The sequence below is a fragment of the Topomyia yanbarensis genome, chromosome 2, assembly GCF_030247195.1.
Source record: "Topomyia yanbarensis strain Yona2022 chromosome 2, ASM3024719v1, whole genome shotgun sequence".
NCBI classification, from domain to species: Eukaryota; Metazoa; Arthropoda; class Insecta; order Diptera; family Culicidae; genus Topomyia; species Topomyia yanbarensis.
The window spans coordinates 330,700,376-330,720,889 of record NC_080671.1 but is presented as its reverse complement, the minus strand read 5'-3'; the positions used below and the strand labels follow the sequence as shown (position 1 = coordinate 330,720,889).

Genomic DNA, 20,514 nt, shown 5'->3' with positions numbered 1-20,514 from the left:
GGCTCCATCAGTGCCAAAGTGTACAAAAATAATTGGTGGGCCAAGGATACGAAGCAGTTGACAACCAGGATCAGGAAGATGGACATCAGGTCCGCCCAGCGCTCTTGTGAGAGCATCGCGATTAAGTTGCGTCATACGGCTGACCAGGGCTCCTTCTCCAATATTCATTGACGTTTTTTTATTGTTCATTCATTATATTTTTAATAAGAAATACTGAATTCAATGATTTTTTTTGTTTTAACTACATGACTGAAAATATTATCATTTTTTTTTATTGAGCAACCGTTATAATATCCAGAAAGAACCTCTAGCCTGCCTAGTTCTAGTTTTCCGTTCTAAGTTTATAACTGATTCGCTCTAGAATACCTATCCGTCTTTCAATTTCATTGCTTTCGTTTCTCTTAGTCTCAAATTTGCCGAAAATAGCCAACAAAATCGATACAGTAGAACCTTGCGGCAATTAAAACATAGTAACACACTGGAACAACGTAGATCGCTTCAGCAAGTGGTATTTGAAGCAAAGCTACTCCCAAACGCCCTTGGGGATTTCTGTACCTCGCAACATTTTCTACGCCCATCTGGTTTACTACAACCTAGATTTCACCGTACGACGTTTGGATTCAACGAGCCGATAACAGCATATATCCGAACTTTTCTCACGGTCGAGGATCTGTTCGAGTTTGGGGAACATTAAGAATATTTTTGTCAGATAAATTATTTTTGTAAATAAAATTATAATAAACGTTGTAGGGGCCCAAGTAACGACTAAGAAGAAACATGGATGTGAAATGAAAAACCAAAACGCAAAACTGACATATTTTTTCGAACTTCATTTTTTAATTTCATAACGTTCACCAAGTTTATCGCCGGAACAAATCGTTTGTTGAATAGCATGTTTCGTCGTCAGTGTTTTTTGTTTGTTTTTTATAGTTCTAGTGTACCAGAAAGATGTATTATACATATCGGCACCTGCAAATGCGAACGACAGAACTCACAAATTGATTATGACTTGGTTTTCAGTTTCCATCGGTCGCCTAACACTGCACTTCTCCACTAAATCACATTAATGTTAATGGAAAGAATCGATTTGCTTATTTTTGTTTTAGTTAACTTTGCCTACTAGAACTGAAACTACATGCGCACCGAAATCCATGGAATATCCTCGATTGAACTAAAATAGCTTTCACACTCGTATGCCATTTTAGATTTTTCTTCACTCACGCACGCATAAGCACGATGTGCTCACTCTGGTCATCCATTTAAATATGAAATTGCCGTTAAAACAAGGTAGGAAAAATTAAGGCGTGTGTGTATGCGTCAACTTAATATCAACATAAAAACTCATCGGAACTTGATAATGGGTGCGATGGAATTAAATTAGCATCATGTTTAAAACAAATTTGACTATTTCCCGCATGGACCTCCATGCTTACTCTCATCTAACTTAAAATGTAGTGCTCTTTCGCTTCATAAATAAGAAGTAAACTGATTGCTGTATCCTATTTATCTAGTTGTTGTTTTGCTTCTTCACCATTCAGAATATTAACGCCTAACATTTTGCATCCATCTCCGCTAAACGCTACGTGCTATTTTTTGCTTGGCCGTTTCGCCCTAAACAGAACCCTTTGCATATGCTTTAGATTTGCTCGTGGCTTTCTAAAAGAATCCTAATACAGTTGCTTCATGTGTGTCTGCGTGTCTAGTTTTGTGTAGGTTTAGGTGTAAGTCTTATTGTGTGTACTGCTGCAGTAGATTTTTGTTATTTTTTTTTCTTTTTCGTTTAATAACTGTTGTATTTTTTAAATCTGCTCTGTTATTTTTCATTTAATAGATTTAATGTCTATACCTCTCCTCCAGTGCAGTATGCTGCTCCCACTTTCCGTAAACCAGGATGGTGTAATCTGTTACCTCAAAATACCGTTAAACCGTGCGCCTAATCCGTTTCGGCACGCATACCGCGAACCTCGCCGAGGTGACGTTGCTTATCCAGTTCCTCTTTGGTTTTGTCCTCCAACTCACGGATGTCCTCCATGGTTAGACCGTGCCAGCTGTCCATCCAGCAAAACACTTGTCTGAAACGGAATTCAAAGGCAAACGAATAAAACTGGTGAGAATAATTGTGAAAGCGGCATAAAATCGACCTAGTCACAATTTTAAGACTTTATAGCCGGAACTAGTATGCACTTTTGAACTATTTTTAGAACAAACATTAAATTCTCTGTTACTCACCGGTGGAAAATCGTGAACAGTCTTCGCTCTGATTTCTGGATAAAACTTTCTATTCTCGACTGCAGTCCGAACCACTTAAACTCACACGTAACGAGCTTGTAGCAGGTCATCACAGGTTGGACCTTTTTCTTCCAGTCGGGTCCGACCAGCGGTCCTCGACCAGTTTTCTGCGACTTGAATCTAAAGAGAAAATGAATCAATGTAGGAAATAGTTGTCATCCTCGACTCCTATGGAGTAGAGCGTGGACATACTTAGTAGGATCCTCCGTTTCTTTGTAATCGGCGGCAGTCACAGGATCGTTGGCAATGTCAATGTGCACCACATCACGCATTTTCAGCTTTTCTGCTGGCAGCTCGTGAGCCTGTGTTCAAGGCCAATTTAGATAAAAGGTATAGAAAAGGATTGGATGATTTGAATGAGTCTAGTGTTAGCTACTACTATTTGCGCGAAAACGAAAGAAAGAAAACAGCATTTTGCTACTCAGCAAAGCGAAAGATTACATAAAACTTGGTTCAATATCATATAGGTTTGAAAGCACTGATAATAATATTCATTCGGTCTATTTACAATTCTTTGTTAGTTTAAATGTACTGATTCTTTAAAGCAACTTTAATAAGCAGTTAGTATTAGGGGCCGTCCATATACTACGTGAATAATTTAGAGGGAACGAATAAAAACCCACGCTCGTCCATGGCGAAGATGGTTGGAGTATCAAAAATGCCCCCCCGAAACTCCTTTATTTCGTTTGTTTTTTCTTCAAGAAAAACCAATTTGTATCATTAGCATAAATGCATGGCATCCACTTTCGAACTTGTTCATATGTGTGCGATGAAGCATTAACAAATAAATATCGTGTGCTTGAATTTGTGTTCCATGAAAACATCGTTGTCAAGCTGTCATCACAAAACAATCGAAACCTAAAATTAGTTATATTCCAGGGAGAGATATGCGAAGACGCCATCTTGAGCCAATCTACCTCTTTTTGGGAGCACTGCTAGATTTTAACAATGGAATCGAAGGTTGTTATTTTGTCCGCATATCTCTCCATCTCGCTTGACTAGTTAAAATATCGTAAAAGTCTAAGTGGATATAGCCGGGAGAGGGTTAGAGTAACAGAATTTACCACGAACATGTAGGAGGAGACTTGAAATTATGGTTTTCCCGTGTTCCCGTGGCACATGAACGACCCCTCAATAAGCTTATAATACAGAAGGTTGATAAACAAAAACCAAACTCGCTGTGTAATAATAGTCTCAATCTATAGTTATCTAAAAAAAACTAAGTAAATAAATTCTGTTGATTTGTTACACGTCATACAACTAATGACACATTCCAAGCACTTTTGATCCGCGAGAATTTATTGGGTTACATTTATTTCGTTATGTTTACGATACAGTATGTATTTCTAAAAAGTATTAGACGGAAATTTTTCAACCACAAAATCTCGTTTCTATCTCACGTTTCAGTTTTCGATAACCATTTGTATACCACTCATCATAAAATCCAAATGAATAAGTTAAATAGTATAATAAATATTTCCAATGGAAATGATTGCCGCAACTGAGTTCAATCTCGCTATGATATATTTCAATTTTGTTGGCGATAGAAATTCGCATCAGCCAACCAGATAAAAAAGGAATGTCGTGCAAGTGGAATGTGTACATTAATAATGTTTGACGTACAAGATTGTTCGGCGGTTACATACATCAGGGAAAAAAGAAACTATCATCAGAATACTCGACATAATACTACCCGAGTAACAAGGTTTTATGGCACGCTTGAAGCCCTTCTTAAAACTTAGAATGCACTTGTATTGTGTTATAAACTTGAAATGTTACTTGGGTATTGATGGAACTGGTAAAACTGTTAATACTATTTTGAAGAAAGTGAATGTTAAGAACTGGTATGTTTTGTAAAGAAGACATATGTTTGCTGTTGTTTCTGTTCTACAACTTGATGATAAATGATGAATAATTATTCATACTCATCGTGTGAACAACAATGTATATTTTTGCAACGAAACGAATTTCATGAATTCCTGAGGATAAAAGTTTTTTGTAACCTTCTACCCCAATACATATGTAACGAATCCTTTTAAAAAGAATATTTCTTGTGTAAAAAACAGGTAACGTAACGATCTAATTTACTCCCCCCTAATTTAATTGTCAGTCAAACAGAACAAAAATCCAAAAAAAAATTGGAATGACATTACATTATATATGACATTATATTTTTTTAATACAAATGTATAACTAGCGTGACGTGTATAACTAACGTGACGCAAAATCGACTTATGGTCAAGGCTTTTGTCTGTCACGTTACATTCTTACGCATATTTCATAAGATAAGTCAGCAAAAACTATAAAACCATATTCTATCACAACTGCACATTATTAAGGTCCATAAACCGCATATTTTTTCTACAGAAAGTTTTTTTCTATAATGAGCCGTTTTCACTTTATTGTCATTTTGATACGTCTGTCACGTTACACAATTTTCGCAGCTAGTTTGGAGGTTGCCCGACTAAATAGAAAAAGTCTGTTCCGTTGGCCCCCAAATTTGCATGAAAACACTTTTATGTTAAAGCTTAGAAAACAAGGAAGAGTTTGAAATATAGTTTTCCTGAAGAAAAACTTTGTTTTGGATTTTATGAAGTATTCTCAATGATCTGTCACGTTACAACCAGTATCTGTCACGTTACAGTTCTGAATTTTCATTGAAGCATGCTTATCAAGACAATCGTACACAAATCATCCTTAAGCTAGGAACTGAGTATTACCGGGAAATTTCATGTTTATTTTGAAAAACATATTGGTTTTGTTGAACAAACGTGAAAAACTTTTGAAAAGGTCGTAATTTCACGAAGTAACATATTATGTTGAAAGAAAATCCAAAATAACTTGAAAACATTGCATAATTTTTCGTGAGCATTTTGAATTAAAAACCCATTGTGAAATACATTCTATAACTGAATTATTTCAAGAAAAAAAATTAAATAAAAATTCAAAATTAAAAGAATTATTGAAATATGTTAAAATTTTTTATTGTTATTTTCTCTACGATGCAATTATATTTTAAAGTTTTTTTATTTGCAATTAAATTTTAAATGTGTTATATTTTTTGCGTTTGGCATTTGTGAGTAATTTATTAAAAGGGCGTATTTTCACTACTAGATAATTTTGTTGAAAAAAAAATCAAAATGGTTCGGAAAATTTTTCTTAAGAGCATTTTGCTTCGAAATTATATTTAGTATTAATATTGTATAAGAAAATTATATTTATGACTGGCAAATACTAAGAAATTTAGAAGAATACTTGAAGTTACAAATGCTTTCTTACTAATAACTTCCTCATAGTGCAATTATAGTTTCATCGTTTTATAGGCTTTCGTTAACAAAAAACATTGTTTTTCTGTAATTGAATTTTCATTTTTTTTGTTTTTTTAACAGTGTATTTGTATTTTTAACATTTTCTAGCTTTTTTTTGAAAAATTTCACCAAAAAATATTCACACAGAACAATTAATTCGCTAGAACTCGCTATCATATAGTTTTGCTGCACAAATGGTGATTTTCGAAAAATATATATTGAAAGTAGTGCATTCAAGATCTCATACGCCATTTTTAAATATTACTCTTGAATAAAAATTGTTTGTTTAATATTGAAAAATACTTAGTCTCCCATATATATGAAACGTAAAAGGTTTCATCAGAATCAAAGATGGTCACCAATATTGACGCAATTGAATCAAACTTGATGGAATTGCTTTACAGCAGAAAAAATCTGTCACGTTACATAAGATAAACTGTGTTTTCTTAAAAATTAATAAAACTTTAAAGTTTTCACAATACAGTTTCAAAAAGTAGACTCAAAGTAGTAAGAAAAAATGCAGGTTAAACATTGTATGCATGCTGTTGGTGTGGTCCACAAAATTTTTTTGAATTTTTGATCTGTCACGTTACAAGTTATTTGGTTTCCATTACTTCACAACTGAAAATAAGCAATAATCCATATTCATCAAAATTTTTCAAGCAATATCATCAAATTTAAAATAGACTACGATAGAAAAATGTGGTTGCAAGCTTACGGTCTTTTAGTCATTTTCAGGTCATGCAAGTAGCATCAACAAACTTTCATAAATGACAGACATGAAATTTTTTTCTGGGATCACCATTCATGTTTTTAATATTAGAGGTTATATACATACAGAAAACAAACAGTTTGACGCAAAATTTGATAAAAAAATAATTTCACCTTTGGTTGCCATTTTCGGAGCCTTGACCATATGAACAATCGATGGGTTATCTAATTGCTGACAATTTAAAATGATTTTTGTCGAAATCAGCAAAGTAGAACTGGATATATTTGCGATGAGGTGTGGACACTTTTTTCTACAATACAGTGAAGACCCGATTTTATCAGCATCCGATTTTAGCAGCCCCCGATTTTGTCTACCCCAGATTTTATCAGCTTTTTGACCTGATTTTGTCAGCCTTATATGAAAATTGATAGTTGGTAGTTTGATGGGCTCTAGCAGACGAATCAAGTTGATTTCGAGTAAACCCTTAGCTTATTTTTCTTATCTTGAAGATGCAAAATATGTAAAAATGAAAATTTTAATTTTTTTTTTTATTTTGCGCTGTCAGGTCCCCTTAATGGAAATTTAAACAAAATAATCAGAAAAGGTATATATCTAGGGATTAAGGAAGAATATTGTAAGTGCTTCGGTTTATTAAAAAGAAAGAAAAATATATGTCTCGATTTTGTCAATGTCTCCGTTTTATCGTCCTAAAATTCACAAAGCCCGAAAACAAAAATTTCGTGTGCATTTTTGATTTCAGCAGGTCATTTTACCAAGGAAATCATATAAAAATGTTCAGAATTGAACTAGTGTGTAACACCTATCAACAAAAGTTGTTTTCAAATACTGCTCTATAAAATATGCGGTTGGGGTAAGGTTTCCGTATCACATATCGTCGGTGTTAGGTCAGACCGGACTACCAACAAATTTTGGACCCCTAGAGGAACCGAAGGAATACTGCGGAGCTCGTTCATTGCAGTTTTTTGACTCTGAAATTATTGTCGAAGATCAAGTTAAGTACGTTGGGGTAATTCTCGACTCAAAACGTAATTGGACAGCTCACATCGATTTCAGGATCAAGAAAGCTTGCATGGCCTTTGGCCAATGTAGACGGGCTTTCGGCAAATCTTGGGGACTCAAACCCAAGTACATTCAGTGGATCTACACAACAATTGTTAGACCAATACTGGCATACGGGTGCCTTGTTTGGTGCCAGAAGGGAGAAGTCATGACAATCTAATCAAAGTTAAACCATCTTCAGAGGATGGTCTTGATGGCGATGACTGGTGCGTTCTCGACAACACCTACTGCTGCTCTCGAGGCACTCTTGAACATAAAACCACTACATGTGTTTCTGAAACAAGAAGCACTTTCTTGTGCATACCGTCTAAAGATTACTGGGCTCTGGAATAGTAACCCAATAGATCGTGTAACTAGCCACACAAGACTGTGGCCCCAAATGGTTACTTGGGATGAATATACAGTTGTTCCCAGTGACCTTACACTCACATGTAGTTTTCCTTCTAAAACTTTCAATGTGAGAATTCCTCTTCGTGAGGACTGGCTGTCTGGCTGGATGGAGCGACAACTTGAAGAATACGTAGTTTGTTATACGGACGGTTCTTTGTTGGAGGGCCGAGCCGGTGCTGCTGTCTATTGTCATGAGATGAGATTAAACCAATCTCATTCGCATGGTAGATACTGTACCGTATTCCAAGCAGAAATCTTTGCGATTCTGTGTGGCGTACAATCCGCACTTCAACAGGGAATTTGCGGTAAAAGAATCTATTTTTGCTCTGGCAGTCAGGCTGCCCTGAAAGCACTTAGTTCGGTATATTCGAGATCGAAATTAGTAATCGCATGTCGAACTCAAATCGAAGAACTTAGCATTTCAAATGCTATCTACCTTCTATGGGTACCCGGTCATTCCGGTATTACTGGAAATGAATGGGCGGACGAATTGGCTAGAGCTGGCGCTGCGACTGATTTCGTTGCTCCAGAACCAGTTCTACCACTGTCAATAAGTTGGATAAAGCACAAGATTCGCTCTTGGGCTGCATTCGAACATGCCAACCATTGGCGTAGCTTGCAAACTTGCGTTCAAACAAAGGCTTTTCTGCCGGATGTGAATCCGAAAATGTCAAGAAATTTGTTGCATTTTTCCAAGCACAACTGCAGTATTCTGGTCAGAGCACTGACTGGACATTGCAAACTTAATTATCACATGGCAACTATTCAGCGCGCTGAGTATTATTCATGTGATCTTTGTGAATCCGATTACGGAACATCATATCATTTGATATGCAATAGACCTTTCTCGTCAAAAAATTGTATATGATAGGATGCTTTCTTTTTTATCCCCAATTCGTTACCTCCTATTGCCGCGATGATTTGGTACCTCTAACTATTGAAAAAATCAAAAATAGTGCAAGCTGCTCATTTAACCCCATATTCTGAATACCTATCTTGCCTTGTTTCCCCGTATTTTTACACCATTTGGATGAATTTCCTGTGGGGAATACTAAAAGGATGCCAGATCTGCATATATATTAGTAAATCTGTAGATTTTGCGTTTTCACTGCAGATCTTTTGCAGATTACAAATATTTAGCAGAACAAAGCCTATGCCAGCCAATTTATACACCAGCCTTCAACATTTTTGATCATTTAAATTATATACATACTACATTTCTACGTCGCATTTATTGAAGATTTTTGTAGCAATCTGCAGACTTTTATATTTTTACTGCAGGCTATTGTTTAAATAGACCTGCCATCACTGATGCTGAAATGATTCATTCATATACCTGTCAAAAATATAGAGCATTGTGTGAAAATGTATAACCTCACTTTTCTGACAGTTCGGTGTACTTGTTTACCTAAGATTTGTTTACACGGACTTTTAAAATTTACATTACTTGAATACTTTCGATGCTCTTTGAAAGAATATCAACTCAAGAGGGATGAGGATTGGAACAATGGTAACCTGGTTCATACATTGACCAATCGGCGCTGGATGTAAAACCCGGTGGCATATGCTGAATCGAAAGATCAAGCATTGGGCTATAAAACGATTGCTTTCTGGATGATGGATAAGGATTTGTACACGTTTGTTTGTTTGCTCGTGGGTTAATTCCTAACAAGATGATCCGATTGATTATTCATTTTTAGGTGGTGAAGTTTACCTGAACTTTATAGGTAACGAATTCGGTCGATGATAAGTTGTTGAAATGATTTTGATCGTTCAATGCCCATATCGAAGAACGTTTCCATTGGTCAGAATGCCTACCAGCGTATGATAGCTGCAAACATGAGGACAACAAGGTTATCGCTTTCGAATGGAACAATCATTTATTATTCGGTTTCAAGTTCCATTACAGTAAAAGTTTCGTCGATTATCGCATTGTCGTTGATTTAGCCGGAAAATGCAAAATAGCGCTCGGCACTGACGACAAGGAGTAAGAAGTATTTGATTGGAGTGATAATAATGCAGAGCATTATATATTCTGGTAGAATATCAGGGAGGAGAAATTATATGTAAATTTATATTATATCCCGAGTTGCATTAATTTTGGCACCGCATAAAAGCTATCTGCAACTGCTGTCTTGTTCAAATTGGCACGAAATAACTAGGCAGCGAATGATAGATTTCATAGTCAATTTATTTACTTTTTCTGAAGGATAAGTAATTAGTATGTTGTGAATATATGTGTCGCCGGTGCCGTGTGTTATGGTGGTACCGGACGGAACCGTTGGTCAGATCTGTCTTAACGCTCTCTACTTAGCGCAGGATACGCGAAACCGCAGCTAGCTTTCGAAAGAAAATTCCTAGCTGCTGCTACTCTATCAGTCTCTCTCTCTCGACTGAGGACTACAATTTCGGTCGATTAAATTATGCTATGAAAATTGTACTTCCTGGAATTTCATCTAACGAGATCAATTCATTGTGAGGAATTTCGCTGCGTTCCAATATTGCTTGCCTCTGTAGGTGACGATGTGTGTGGGTTCACTTCGGCAGCCAGCTCTTATGTTTTGGGTAATTTTGCTATCTTATTCTGCTGAATAAATCATCTGCCTAAAGCCCCTACGTTATACTACGGTCACTTTAAAAACGCCCTGCTATTTAATCTTGTAGCTCTCGGCAAGTCAGTCCTGGCACTCTCCTCGACTATTCCTGGCACTATACCGCTGACGTCGTACTAATCACGGTGATCAAACTTGGCGAGAGCGGCAGTGGTTTCGTCGGAATTGTTCACTCGACAAGCAGTAAGTGCAAGGACTCTGCTACTTATGCCTGAGCCCCTCATTGAAACCTTCGTCCTGCCGGAGTGTTAGCTTCGTCCGATACCGGAGCGTATTGCTGACCCGAAGCAGTCTGCGCTGCTTCCTTCGAATTGGAATCGCTGAATATTCCCGTTAGCCGAATGTCCAACGTGGCCGAAGGCAAACCGATTGCAGCAACACCACCAGCCGTAGCTGACATTTTAGCCTTCAATCCAAGTACCTGCCATTGGCATAGCGACAGACGAGTGCGGCGCAGGCTGGACCGTCGGTTGACTCGGTGCCGGACGGGGCGAAACAGCTGCAACAGGAGCGGACCTAGTATTGGGTGTAAAGGTCTTCAATTGCCATAGATCACCAAAATGCTCTGCGACTAACATTGTGAACAAAACAAACCAAATGAAATTGATCGCAACAGCGATAAAATAATCTAAATTCTACCCAAACATTTGAAAAGGGTCACTGCCAAACGTAAACCTTGAGAAAAAGGTAAAAGAAGTTTTGGTCGAATTCATTATAATTCTATTTAAAAATTTAATACTGTTTTATTTAGTTTGATTGCGCAAATTGTTTACATCAGACACTCCCCTTAATTCATTGTGTACGTATTTCACTGCCTTTATAATCCTTTTGGAATCAGTTACAATAATCCTTTATAATCATTTTATAATATGCGTATTGCTAGTTAGGACTTTTATATCAGCCGGGCCCTTTTATAATTTGTTATAAAATCATTATCAAAATTCTTCATAATCCATTGTTGCGTTATGTTTATGCACATGGTCAGATAGATAGTTTTTAACTGGGACGTGACGTGTGGATACGAAAAAACCTAATGTCAATTGCAGCCAGGGGGAGCTGTCAAATGCAGCCAAAGGGAACCGTCAAATGCAATGAGGGGGAACTGTCAAATGTAGCCAGTCCATTTAAAATATGTGAGGAAGAAAGAGTGGCTATGCAAGACAAGAGATCAAATGAACAGAAAAAAATGAAAAAGAAAACATCTATCCACAGGTTTTGTCCCAGAGAACATGAAAATTCGATTTGTTTGCATTTGGCAGTAGGCATTTTTCAAATGTTTGGCTAGAAATTCCTTACTTCTTCAATGAATCAAAAATCAAAATTACAGCTGAGCGACCTTGTTTGGAAAGTGTTAACATTTGGCAGCGAACCAAACCAAGCTTCTCATACTATGATCGAATCAACAAAAATTCCAAGACTATGTAAACAATCTCTCTGAACTGTCAAAAAAGTGAGGTTAAACATTATCATGCAATGTTCTCCACCGAGAGGTTCACTTTAGTTTGTTTACATAACCAATGAACTTTGTACCGCGACTCACCACTTCATTTGCCGCGTTGCCAGGAACTCAAGCAAAAATATACAAAACAGTGTTGCCCAAACACACATTTTGAGTACCACCATTCTTGCAAAGGTGAAAAAAATACTCAACATTCTTGCATTTTTCAAATTTAAAAAAATCATTAAAAAATCACGATAGCTCCAAATAGTCTCATTTCAACGGCAATATTCTTAAAAATGTGTAGTCTTTTGAATAAAAATAAGAAAAAAGGGGGTTAGGTCGGACGAGAAAGGTCTATTGCCCTGTATTAATGCAATTGCGCATCCGAATTTTTGGTTCTCCATACATAGATGAACCTATGTACAGAGAGCTGAAATTTAAGGATATGCTTTTGTTCCTAACCCAGTGTGGTGAAGAGCTATAGTTTTTTAGCCGTATTTGAATGACAATATCTTTTCGGGGGTGTTGTCGTTCTGTTACCTCAATATCCCCTCGGGGGTGTTGATATATCCGCTCACCGTTTGAGTACAGGTTCTAAATCCCTCCGGGAATTTTTATTCCTGCTGTTGTAGCACCTGCAGATCGTTCAGCATCACTCCGGGGGTGCAGAATGCTCTGTTTTGATTGTTCTGTGTCGTTTTCCTTACCCTTAACCTTACCACTTCCCCAATCCTTCCCATCAGGAAAATGATGAAAAGACGATTCTTGGCAAGGCACAAATCTCCGATCAACATGGGGAACGTGCCATTTGAGCCAGACGCTACTGATTCCTGAACACCATTTTCAGAATAAAATTAAAATTTCTCCTCAAAAGACCTTATATTCTACATGCCAAATTTAACATCAGCGACAGACATAATTTTGGTTCACATCAAAAAATAATGAAATTTAAACGACATGTAAATCCATACGAATGTAAACATACAACGATTGAATCCAAAATTTTACATGTCATTCATTTTACAGCAGTATTCGAGTAAAAATAAAAGAAACTGTAATTTTCAATCCACGTGTAAAATTATAATAAAATTCGTTGAAGAAAGCACGACAAGTCGTGTGTATTTGTGGTGGAGCTTACATTTATATTCATATTCATGCTCCAAATATGTGCATGAAAATAAACTAAATAAACTATGCTATATTTCACCCTAAGGAGGAAAAATTGGTAAAAACCAAAATTTCTCACTAGGGTGAAAATTTATTGGTAAAAACCAGTCTTTGTACAGGAGGGCACAAATCCTTATTTCATACTATGTTGCGTTTCGGCTTCGCCTCATCAGAAACCGACACTAACACATTGTCGGAATAGATTAGCGCCGGCTTGACGCAAATCCCTTAAAACTAAAACACACTATGTGTTTCAATCAAACGACTGATCAAACGTGATGTCCCGTTCGAGCAGAAGTTCTGTTTATGCCGATGAGACACAAGTGAAGCCGAAACTTTGGATATTTTCGGAATAAGGTTGACAAGGCGACGACGAAAATCGACGTTTGACACGATTTTGAAATTCAAGATGGCGGTTTCAAATTCTCCATATTTTTCTTCAAATGTATTTTTGAAGAAAAATATGGAATATTTCGAAGCAGGATTAACGAGTACACGTTGAAAATCGATGTCTAACGCCATTTTGAAACTCAAGATTGCGACTTCAGGTTAGGAGAAATATTTTTCGTGTTTCTGCTCTAGTCTCTAGCCGCATAATCATTTCATAGTATATAGCCTAAAGTTTTCACATGCACATGCATTGATTTATATCCTTTTTGCCTTTCTCATATAGAAAGGTTATGCAATCACTCTGAAAAACGTCAACCTAATCCCGGCCCGGAGGGCCGAGTATCATATCCCATTCGACTCAGTTCGTCGAGATCGGAAAAAGTCTGTATGTGTGTGTGTATGTATGTATGTGTGTGTGTATGTGTGTGTGTGTATGTATGTGCGTATGTGTCAAATAATGTCACTCATTTTTCTCAGAGATGGCTGGACCGATTTGCCCAAACTTAGTCTCAAATGAAAGGTGCAACCTTCCCATCGGCTGCTATTGAATTTTGGATCGATCGGAATTCTGGTTCCGGAATTACGGGTTTCAGAGTGCGGTCACACAGAAATTTCTCATATAAACTATAGGAAAAATTAAAAATAGAATTTTTATTTTTGATGCTAAATGTGTTCAAGGTGCATGAAACGTCGAGATTCTATGCAAACTCGAAAAAAAAATTTGACTACGATTCACTTTTTTGGATTTTGGCACATTTTTGCCTTTCTCATATAGAAAGGTTATGCAATCACTCTGAAAAACGTCAACCTAATTTTTTTTCGACTCGTTTAGGGTTTCTGGATTTTAACAGGGGCGTAGTTGATGGTTTTTCGGAGAGGGGTTACACACCCCATCTACTGTTCGCGCCCCTCCTTTAAAAATCTCCTTAAATCACCCCTCAGACCACCACCCCATCCAGCCCTCATACTCCTCCCTTTCAACCCCATCATCTTTAAACCACCACTATATCACAAAGCATACCAATTTATTTATATTTATGATTAGGCTAATGGAGTATGATATTTTTTTGTTTCAAGTGTTTCACCGTCGACACGTAGCTCACCAAGTTCGTGGCTGGCATGCCATTGTGTATAAGTGCAAAGTGTACTAAGAATGTAATGGACATTTCCACGATTATGTTGAACATAAAAAGCCTCCGTGCCATAGTTTAGAGAAATGAGAAAGGCACAATTGCACCGCTAGGTGGATTAAAACAGGTTTTTTACAACGTAAATACTCGCTTGTTAGGGTTGTAAATCATGTTTTCTAACCGGAAAATACCATGGTAGATGTTACAATGGTATTATGCATGGAATTTCGTCATCTGGTACTCAACCCCATTTCGAGAATACTGATTTTACTGAACCAAAAGCTGCCATTCTGAATCCTAAAATATCATTCGATCGATCATCTACTTGTGATCCTGACAACCTAGAATTGTTATCGGCAAGAAGTCCCATTTCACGTTCCTATGGTTATAGACCATTTTTCTTAAACGGAATTCGCCGAATTAAAGAATGGATTCCCATCATGTATTTTTCCACTTATTAAGTAAATAACCACATTTATAGGGCTATAGAGCATTTTTCTTAACCGGAAGTCGCCATCTTGAACTTTACAAACGCGCCGAACATTGATTTCTATCGTCTATTCGTCAACCCTATTCCGAAAATACCCATATTGACAGGTTTATGGAAGATTTTGCTTAGAATTAGATCTACTACGTCAGAGGTTGAAAAATAGTATCTTATAACATCGCTCATCGTTCTATCACTTAAGGGGTTACATACCTTTTTGTGAGAAAAATGTCAAGAAAGTTTGAATTCATGTAAAGGCATCAAGATATGATTTTATTACATCAAACTTACAGTACTTTGGTTGCACATTTTTCAGTGTTTACCTCCGCTCTGGGAGAGATGAGAAAGTAGACTGTAGAAAGGTATAAAGAAATTTGTGACAATTTGTTTCATGGGGAGGAGGAGTCAATTTAGGACATGTTTTGCGTTACGTAATTTATGAATAGTCTCATTGCCATATTTCGATTTGATTTCTCATGATTCGTCTTCAAAGAACCGATGGTTGCCAAGGCCGTATGCCGTGTTGCACCATCTAAATCAAGTCTTACAAATCATTTGATACAGCATTTGGAAACATCCAGTCCTCAACCTTGTCTCGATATTGCTCTCTGGTGATGTTGACGTTGGTTCCTGCATCATTTTTGAAGAAAAAGAGTTGAGATATTTGAAGTTTAAAGTACGCAAACTGAGATCTCGCATTTTAATACTACCGCCCACCCGGTAAGCCCAGTGGTGACAGTGGTGTGACAACTCAAACTCAGTTGGCTATTTCAGATTGAATTTACCGAAACCAGCATTTAATGTCAACGCTTTCCTCGATGATTCACTTCCAAACTGACTGAAGTTTAACGCAGAATCGAATGCTTTGGTACAGAGGCTATATAAACCAACCAAACCATTCATTTGTTATATGGTCGGTGTTAAGTCAGACCGGACTAAGTGACAAAATATTGATTTCGAGAAAAACGAGTTTAAAGTTTGAACCGCCGCATCCTTTTACATTATAATTGGAAATTTATTTTTGCCATAATTCTTGTTTATTGTTAAATATATCAAATCTGGCAAAAGTCGATTGTAGCTGACGAAATTCTTTATCCAGTGCTATCATTATCTCATTTTTTGATGTTCTGCGACTTAGTTCGGTCTGACTTAACACCGACCATATGTGGACAAATTGAGGGCAGTAGGTCACATCTTTTACATTTTCGAGCATAAGTGAGGTTCGTAATCTATATCTGGTGCTCTTTCGCTCGATAATCCTCCTCAGAACCAGCACAGAAACTAACTGAATGAATGCGCTGCACCGAACGAACGAATGACGAGGCAAAAAAACGATACATTTGATTCAGCGCGGCAGACATAGATTGAATTTTGTTCTTCTTTCAAGCTCACCCAGGGACGTCAAATTTTCTAAGCCCGGTTGCTCATCACACTGAATTTTGTTTTTTTACATACCCATTGAACCAGAAATGAGCTTCGCCTGTAAAGATGTCTTCTTGGCGGCATATTACGACAAGTTCGCTTGACAGAATGGTCACTGTCGATTGAAAATTTCAAAAATTTCAATACGCTGTTCTAGTTCTAATATACTTTTTGGCATGGTCAATTTTTAAAGAAAACTGAAGAAAGTAAAGATCATCACGGTGTCTCTAGTAGAAAAGATTTAGACAAAAAATCAATATCACCAAAGTACTCACTAATCGAAAGCTTAAATGTTCCTCTTTCATCTGAGCATAACTATGAAATGTTCTTTCGGAGGGTTTTTTTAATTTTATTTATTTTTTTAAGATTTTGATGATCGATTTTTTTAGGTATATATTGTATTTGGCTTCAACTCACCTTTTTACAAAGATACACAAAATTTAGAAAAAATACGAAAAGTTTCCACTTCGGAAAACTTTCTTGTCCATGCAGTTTCGCCACCTGCGCCATTCAGCACTGATATCATTTAACATGTTATCTCAAGTAGTTCAGATTTGTAGAACAAAATAGAATACGTGGTTGGAAGGTAAAATGTTAAAATTGAGATTCCCGTCTAAATAGAAGACGATAAAATAGAGGTACGTCTACCCGAGCAAACAGAAAGTCCATAATACCCCCATGCTCATGGGGCTTGACATAGGTGTTTGAAATGGGTTCAACCCATGAAAACACCATTACCATGGTCCGGTAGATCCCACATAAAACACCATATGTTGGTGTATTTATGGGTTATTGAGACCATTTTATGGTGTCTTGATGGTTGGGAATGTTGGCATGGACCATGTTTAAGGTCTTTTCAAGGGGATGTGCGGTGTTTGAACCCATGAGTATTTGATCGGGTACACGGTCTGCCATCGCGTACTTGACCCATGTTCATCAGCAAACCTTTAATGCGGACAAGTGTAACCTAATAAAATATTTCTCAGATATTTCTCACGCCATTTTTGTAGTGAGAATGGGGGCATAAGACCTATTCCTAAATACAATTCAAAACACACGGGAATATAATTACACGAACAACGCTATGCACTTATCAAGGGCAGATTCGATACTTGCTTTTGCTAGAGGCCGTATATACTACTGCGCAATCCACAAGTACCACGGGGGGAGGATATTTTTGTTAGTAGAGTATAGAAGTTGGATATACTTCTTCTTTAACGACGCCAGATACGTGATTCAACTACCTGGACTAGATATCGATCCACAAATTTCATGGACCGGGGACCAACGGCTTTACTTCCCTTCCGAAGGAAGACGTGACCACAGATTTTTTCACCTCAGAAAAATCAACGACCTCGGCTGGAATTAAACCCAGGACAACTGGAATGAGTGGCGATCACGCTTACCACTCAACCACCGGCGCCGTCTACATCAACACCCGCTCATAAATGCCAAAATAATCCAAAATACGGTCTCCTATAACACCATGAATGAAAACAACAGAGAAATGAATGATAATATGCAATAATGCAGTAGGCGAACAAACAAATATTTTCTGTTACGAAATAAGGTCTCCGCAATAGCAAGTTGTGTGCACGAATCCGAAGAACACTCCATAACACAATATATACGCGAACGGAGGTCTTAGTGGAATGTACGTAATGTTTCAAAGATTTTCTTCCATTTAATTCCACTATGTTTTTATAGTTAGATGCACTTGCACTTCACTATTTAACAGATACCGGTATTTCGATTACTACTTGTAATCTTCTTCAGTGTTTGTATCAGTCTATATAGACTGATACAAACACTGAAGAAGATTACAAGTAGTAATCGAAATACCGGTATCTGTTAAATAGTGAAGTGCAAGTGCATCTAACTATAAAAACATAGTGGAATTAAATGGAAGAAAATCTTTGAAACATTACTCCATAACAGTTTTCTGTTAATCTAACGCAGTTGTGTCATAAAAGCAAGTAAATAAAAAGTAGTTTTTCCCTCTCCCGATGTATGTATGTAACCGTTTCTTTTTTCAATTGAGACTATTGTACACCTAAGTTCTACTGTTCTAGCGTTTGCAAAGCATTCATATATGCAGCTGATGAACCACTCACATTGTTCTGATCACCCACATCGGCGACATGAAGTGATTCGATACAAATGATGAAATTTTCCTTCATATAACCGGGATTCTTGATTGATGGTTAGTACATTTTAGGATTTATTTTCACCACACACCACCGCACACCACAGTTGAAATGGGAACAACAGCACATGTCGGAATCCATTCGCGTCAATTTGGAATTTATCGGCATCACCGTGCAAGGAGGGGGTCAGCAGGTCATAAACCATGCACACGCACGTAGGACAGTTGTGTTTGTGATTAATGGATATCAGCATTTTCGGAAAGATTTTGCAGTCATGAGTTAGTTTCAATAGCACCACCATCCACCGGAATTCCAAAGTCCAAACATGAATTAGTGAACGCAATAGGTGTTTGTGTACGCGCGAGCAAATTCACGCATGTGGAAGGAGTAGAAAGAAAAAAACGAAGAAAGGATTAGATCTTTCACGACGACGAACCACTCACGTTTTCCATTTCTCCATCTCCTTCGGCATGTAGCGTCTCCACCATCAACATCATTTTCTCCTTCATCCATTTGGGATTCTGTATGGTTTGAGATCATATTAAGTTCTGCGAGCTCTAATTTTCAGGCTCGAAGCTTCTTTATTCCAAATCTCGAACGAAGAGTGTACAGAGAATTTTCTGGGTTTTCTAACAATTGAATCGTATTAGAGCTAACTCTTGAATATTAAGGCATGTTGTGCAGCTCCGTTTGACCTAGTATAATGCAAACGTTCAATTTCAAAGGAAATATTTCCACCTACGACTGTTGAAAATGTGCATTATAATTTGCTTCTTCGAAAAGCTGAGTAAGTAATCAAGACACGCAAGACAGTTTGGTAGTTCTAGTGAATTGCGAAATAAAAAGCAAAGGATAGCAAATTAGTACCGGATCATTTGCAGAAATCAATAACTCTTAACCGTTCCACCACTTCTTCCATGGACGATTAGTGTGCAATTCTCGTTTCCATTACTATTCCAGATCTTCTCTGTACACCCTGTAGAGTATGCCAACCGAACCGAAAAGAGATTGCGATTATGTATTTCACATTGTAGAACAAAATCGCACTCTCGCACCGCTCGTACCAACGTTCGCCATCCTCTAGGGAAAATCTATGGAATCATACATACGGTTATTACTGTCCGGCAGTAGGGATACGCATTCCAAGCCTCTTCGTGCACTTCTAGAGATCCTTTGGGGGCCAGTAGCCTAATGAATGCCGGTACCTTTGATGCCAGATGGTAGATTTTGTACGTATACTGGCCTGAGGAATATTTGCCACCTAGAAGTAAAAACATGAGTATCATTTCCAGCATTGAAATCACGTTGGACCTGTTTATGCTAAATAATGCTTACCCAATAGTGGATAGTTGGTGAATGGTTCATTTTTTAACACCTCTATGCCTTCTCCGCCACCCGTTTCATTTTTCGACACCTCTGCCACTGAGTAGAGCTGTGCTACTTGATACTGCAGAAAAAGAGAACGAGATAAGAAACTATTAAGAGATTGCGGGAGATTTTTGAAATATGATCTGCATACATATTCGATGGATATGAGCAATTTTATTCCTTGCTGCCAACTAGCTATTCAGCAAATTCGATACAAGTCAGGTCAAACAAACTTATATTTTATCCCCTCAGGATATCAACTATGTGCGTGTATATATGGGGGGAAAGAGTTGCTTAGACATATTGTTCCAGAGGAAAGATTGTTTTTGAACCATGGCACTGCCACCGCATACTGCAAGATTCTTTTTTAACCGTTTTGTGTCCGACGCGGTACCCGGGTACCTACCATTTTGGGTTTCAAATAATGAAATTCTCATGTTTTATCCATAGCTGGAAATTGAAAACTTGTGACATCTTAGAGCTTCACTAAGTCAAGCTTTTGGGTTAATAATATGGTTGATATAGTAAGGGGGAGTGAGGAAGGGCTCCTGAATTTTTTTACAACGTAACA

General features: G+C 37.4%; 1 protein-coding gene across 3 annotated transcripts in view; it reads right to left on the bottom strand.

Moving 5' to 3' along the window:
- Window positions 1-815: 815 nt before the first annotated feature.
- Window positions 816-20,514, bottom strand: part of LOC131683904 (phosphatidylinositol transfer protein alpha isoform) — a 65,240-nt gene continuing 45,541 nt past the window's right edge. For 2 of the 3 annotated variants that reach the window (XM_058966304.1, XM_058966306.1), the window contains 6 exons: window positions 19,911-20,022; window positions 19,685-19,836; window positions 18,543-18,620; window positions 2,482-2,591; window positions 2,230-2,409; window positions 816-2,072 (listed from right to left, as the gene is read on the bottom strand). In XM_058966304.1, coding sequence (XP_058822287.1) covers window positions 1,934-2,072; window positions 2,230-2,409; window positions 2,482-2,591; window positions 18,543-18,620; window positions 19,685-19,836; window positions 19,911-20,022 — 771 coding nt within the window. In that variant the 3' untranslated portion in view covers window positions 816-1,933. Of the gene's footprint in view, window positions 2,073-2,229; window positions 2,410-2,481; window positions 2,592-18,542; window positions 18,621-19,018; window positions 19,097-19,684; window positions 19,837-19,910; window positions 20,023-20,514 lie in introns of all 3 variants that reach the window. The other variant, XM_058966305.1, reaches the window with a different exon arrangement.